Here is a 5,520-nt window from a genome sequence, read left to right on the forward strand (position 1 = left end):
GAACACTGTTGAAAGTGAAAACAATATCAAATGATGGATTCTAAAACTGGCTGCACGGTGGTGCAGCAAGTAGTGCATGTGCCTCACAGCAAGAAGGCTGTCTGTGTATATATGTTGCCCTACGACCGGTCCAGGATGTACCCTGCCTCTCGCCCGTTGACAGCTGGGATAGGCTCCGGCCCCCCCGTTACCCCGAGAGGGATCAGCGGCATAGAAAATGGATGGATGGATGGATGGATGGATGGATGGATGGATGGATGGATGGATGGATGGATGGATGGATTCTAAGACTTATGTTACAGTTTAATGGCTGCTTATGTTCATGGCATGATTTGAAATCATCATGCTTGTGAGCGAAGCTAAACCCCACTTCTCTCATGTCTAATCAACCCTAAGCCCAAGATGATTTTGTTTCAGGCAGGTTTCCACAGTGTCTGGCATTTCACTGCGACAGTCAGACCTAAATTTTGATATTTTGATTAGTATCTCATCTGACCTGTTGTGGAAATTCTCTACTGCTGGTGATCATCACAATCATCACACGAGCGGCAGAATGAAGAGAGACCCCGAGCATGGGGAGAGGTAACATTTATACCTTAGGAGCATCTCCCCTACCCAAAGGTGTGAATACACACCTTTTGGGTCTGCTGGAGGTATCTGGGCCAACTCTCTAGGGGGTGGCTCACACTGGAGGCATCCTGCAGGACTTTGTATGTAGATGTAAAGAGGTCTAGACAACAGGATTTAAAACACAAATGGACCTGATATCCTGGTGAAGAAATGGGAGGTGGGGTGCCTCAAGTAGATGAAGTACAAGGAGCTGAAATTGCCATTACAGACCACATCGCAAGCGCGTTCAGCATGCGTAATGGTCACTCAACATGACCGAATGTACACAGGTGAAACAGGGATGTCTGGTGATCTGTGACTCAAATTACCTGGTAACAAACGTGTATGCCAGTTTCCCGGGGTCGGCAGATGACTCGTTCATCCTGGCGAATTCTAGCATCCCTACAGTCTTTCAGGAGGACACCCCTCTGGATGGGTGGCTGCTAGGTGATAACAGCTATCCACTGAAAACGTGGTTGATGACACCATATATCACACCTTCAACAAGACGGCAGCGTGGTTTTAACAGTGTTTCCAGCAGTGCTTGGTCAGTCATCGAACGCACATTTGGGGTTCTCAAAATGCGTTTTAGATGTCTGGACCGGACAGGTGGTTCATTAACATACAGCCCTCAGGGTGTCGGTGCATTCTTCGTGGCATGTTGCGTTTTACACAACATGGCTGTACAACGTGGATGTCACTATGAACTCGTTGAGGACACATTAAGGGACTTAAGATGGAGAGAAGCTGAACTGCATGTGCCGTGTCAACTGGGAGAGCAACAGAGCGCATGGGAGAGGAGGGAGCCCCTCACCGCCCAGTTTTATCTTTAAGTGAGTATTTGCAGTTACATCAGTTCAAAAAACATCTGACAATCAATAACTTTCCACACTAAACAGATAGACACTATTGAAATAAACTTTGCGTGGCTGTAGACACGGCCACTGCGAGCCTGGACCTCCTGGACCAGAACGTCAGTTTCCTCCTGGGAGGAGTTTGGGCGTCGGACAGTTTCCTGTGCGGGCTCAGTCATCCTCGAAACTTGCCATGCACCTCGCCAGCCGCATTTTTAAAGGTGAGGCAATAAACTGGTGTGATTGGTGAAAATTGGAATCAGCTGTGTCAAACCCACTCCACACCTTCTCCGCTCCCTCCTTCCGAGTTGCACCGCTGGGTGGGACTGAGATGAGAAGGGGGAGGAGTTGCACCGGCAGCACAGTGCATGAAAATACCAAAGTCTGCGCCGCCACACCCCATTGGCGAAGCGGACCTGACCTTGTGCCGTGCCAGTGGCAGAATCAAAAATAGAGCCCAACGAGTCTGCAGTCATGTAAGTGACTTGAGGCTGCACTGACTCAGTGCTTGTCAGACTGCACTCTGACATGACAGTACAGTTCAATCTAATCTTATCTAATATGTTATTGTCTAATATGTCGCAAAAGTACATAGTCATAGTTTTTCTTCTATTCTGTATGCTGTAGACCTTTTTATTTTGACCTCTTTATGCCAGTGTACTTGCTCTTTGAAATACTTGCTGGCTGTAACAACTATATTTCCCCAGTGTGGGATCAATAAAGTCTTTTAATATCTTATCTCATCTTATCCTTGCAGTCCATAGCACAACTCACATAAAAGGTGTGTGGGAATGGTGAGCAGGTCAAAGGTCAAGTCAAGGAAAAGGCAGTCCTACAAACATAAACAAATATGGTGAGGAACAGGAAAGAATCTTGAATCCAACTAAACAAGGTCCCGGTAAACAAAACAGAAATCCAAAATCACTTGAAATCAATACTGGGAAAAGGCTGGAACACTTGACACACAACGTACTAAGATGAACTGGCACAGGCTGAACACACTACAGACAGAAGGATAAGGGACAGGTGAAACAAATCAAAAATCACAAGGTTTCATGTCCTTGGAAAAACATCTTAGGATGTCTACCAAAATGAAAAATCAGATATTTACAGTTTGTTGATGTCATCTCCAGTACATTATGTCTCTCTGGTATCTAATGTTAACAAGATGAATACTCCCACATCTGACTGCTCTATGATATAATGTATTTATTATGTAAATGAGACAGGGGTTGATAAAAATCAAGATTGTACCCAGTGGCACAGTGATGAAGAACACCTATCAACACTGATGTGTGAACTACCCTCAGCATATAAAAGGTATGACATAAACAGAAAATCACTATTTTCATCTAGATAACTATTATGGCAGCTTTGCACTCACGCAGGGCTAAACAGTTTAAAATCAACATTATTTTTTCTATTTTGAATATTGTTCATTTTTAATGGAAAACTGATTTACAGGAACCCGGAAACATGGCACCAGAAGTCACTGTCGAACACACTTATGTGGACTTACATCTTTGTTACAAAAGACTGAATGTTTCTTACATACTGACAAGCATACCTTTCACAGTATGTGTTTTACTATATGTTTTCCTGAGTTCATTGTCTGTTGTCATAATATGTGGAAACCTTCTTGTATTAATCTCCATCATTTACTTTAAACAGCTCCACACTCCTACAAACTCTCTCATCCTTTCCTTGGCAGTAGCTGACCTGCTCGTTGGGGTTGTAGCTTTTCCTTTCACTATGGAATTCTCTGTAAGTTCATGTCTGTACTCTGAAGATTTATTTTGTAGAGTACGTCAGACCATTGATGTAGCACTGTGCGCAGCTTCCATCCTGAATTTATGTTGTATTTCTATTGACAGATATTATGCAGTGTGTCACCCTCTGACATATACAATGAAGATAAATGTTCATGTTGTTGTGATCATGATCCTGGTGAGCTGGAGTGCTTCTGCTTTAGTTGCAATTGGCCTTGTAATGGCAGGATTAAACAAAGATAAATGTAAAGAAAAGTGTTTTATTGATGTTCAACTTGCAAACATTTTGGGACTTCTTTGTTCATTTTACCTCCCAGTGATTTTAATGCTCTGTATCTACCTGAAGATTTTCCTTGTTGCACAGAGACAGGTACGCAGCATCCAGGGCACAAAGTCTGGAGCCACTGCCAGTAAGATGGAGAGAAAAGCCACTAAAACTCTTGCAATCGTTATGGGAGTATTTCTGATCTGCTGGTCTCCTTTCTTTCTCTGTTTTTCCTTCCAGCTGTTGAATCACGTGTCAGTGCCAGTTGCTGTAATTGAAAGTCTTGGCTGGTTTACACTGTCAAATTCTATGCTCAATCCATTTATTTATGCTTTCTTTTACAGCTGGTTCAGATCAGCTTTCAGAATGATCATATCTAGAAAAATATTTCAAGGTGATTTTTCCAACTCAAAACTACTTTGACCTATTCTGTGAAGTCCAGAAAAGCTAATAGATGAGTCAGTACTGATAAAATTTGGCATGATGAAGAATCAGCACGTCATTCGACTCTGCTACCGGTATCTTTATGTCATGTTTTGTATTTTGTTAATTATTATCATTGTGCTATAAAAAGAACATTTTAAGGGAGAAGAAAGACTAGCATAAAAAGAGATGCATTGTAATGAGCTGTCAGTTCATACAATCATGTCAATGTTACACTATGCACAAATGAACATGGATATTCTGATTGAACTTGTTCCAACTTGTACAGTACAAGTTGTACTACTGCTATATGATGTCTACATTGAATAAAATTTTCAATATAATATTGATTCCTGTATCTTTGTCGTTATTGAAAATGTTTCAACTAGTACACATTTAAATGCATAGCAAAAATATATGTGTCGTAAAATAAAATGTACTGTGTGACATTAGTGGGTGAGTTTTCAAAAACATCTTCAAACACATGAGGATATTTCCAACAGCAGGAATGATATTGATACTGTCTGGTCTTGTTGAGAGGTGGACTCTTAGGGCTATATTTTCGAGTCCGCCGCCAGCGCGGCGCAGGCTGCGCCGCCGGCGCAGTGGTATTTTGGAGTGGCGCAGGCAGGCGCACGGCGCATTTGGTATTTTGGTAGACCGAGGCGTACAGAGGTACGCCAGGATGGGCGTTGACGCGCGGTAGGGGGGAGGTGTCGGCATAATGAGCTGGCGCATTGGAATTTTCGACCATTTCGGTCTGCGCCGGCGGCGTAAAAGTGCGCTGAAAGCTCGCCACCTCAGACCTGGTCAACTCTGTGCGCCTGCGGCGCAAGTGGATTTTCGTAAACCGGCGGATTTGTGCGCTCACGTCACCAACACCTCACAGTCAGGTTTCCACAGTGTCTGGCATTTCACTGCGATCAATTATTAGCAACAGCCGCGATTTAATGCACCTATCTGAGTCAGCACATACAATCAGACCTAAATTTGTATATTTTGATCAGCATCTCATCTGACCACATCGCAAGCGCGTTCGGCACGCGTAATGGTCACTCACCCTGACCGAATGTACACAGGTGAAGCAGGGATGCGAATTAATCGGTTAACGTCGCTGTGCCAACCAGAAACAGCCATGGCATCCTACAGAGCATATATACTGCATCTATCTCAGAGCACTCGAGAGACAGAGAGAGACAGACACATGAAAAAACGTAAGTGAAGATCATTGTCCGCTATTACCCACGTCATTTCATTCTAAATACACGTTATCATTGTAATGCTTAACGTTATCTACAAAGATGGAGTATATTATAGCTTTGAGGAGGATTTACCATCTAAGGACCTCATATTTAGACATTAGAATCAGAATCAGAAATTCTTTATTTATTCCAGAGGGGAAATTGTTTTTGTTGCAGTGCTCCTTACAAGAATAGAATTAGAAAAAAAAAGAAAAGAAAGAAAATAGAGAGAACTATATATATAAAAAGCAAATATAAAAACAAAATATTTATGAGTATGTGTGTGTGTGTGTGTGTGTGTGTGTGTGTGTGTGTGTGTGTGTGTGTGTGTGTGTGTATATATATATATATATATATAG

General features: G+C 42.6%; 1 protein-coding gene across 1 annotated transcript; it reads left to right on the forward strand.

Annotated features, from left to right (window-relative positions):
• Window positions 1-553: 553 nt before the first annotated feature.
• Window positions 554-3,920, forward strand: LOC139348063 (trace amine-associated receptor 1-like). Its single transcript, XM_070988014.1, has 3 exons — window positions 554-582; window positions 1,545-1,684; window positions 3,040-3,920. Exons 1-3 carry the CDS (start codon window positions 554-556, stop codon window positions 3,918-3,920), a joined length of 1,050 nt encoding a protein of 349 aa, XP_070844115.1.
• Window positions 3,921-5,520: the final 1,600 nt, after the last annotated feature.

Source organism: Chaetodon trifascialis, chromosome 19 (assembly GCF_039877785.1).
Source record: "Chaetodon trifascialis isolate fChaTrf1 chromosome 19, fChaTrf1.hap1, whole genome shotgun sequence".
Lineage (NCBI taxonomy): Eukaryota > Metazoa > Chordata > Actinopteri > Chaetodontiformes > Chaetodontidae > Chaetodon > Chaetodon trifascialis.

What these genes read in the sequence shown, in the direction of transcription:
- LOC139348063 (XM_070988014.1), top strand. Translation starts at nt 554, where the DNA reads ATGAAGAGAGACCCCGAGCATGGGGAGAG. An exon ending in GACCCCGAGCATGGGGAGAG is followed by an intron (nt 583 to 1,544) that starts GTAACATTTATA and finishes GCGTGGCTGTAG; the next exon opens with ACACGGCCACTGCGAGCCTG. An exon ending in CGCCAGCCGCATTTTTAAAG is followed by an intron (nt 1,685 to 3,039) that starts GTGAGGCAATAA and finishes TACCTTTCACAG; the next exon opens with TATGTGTTTTACTATATGTT.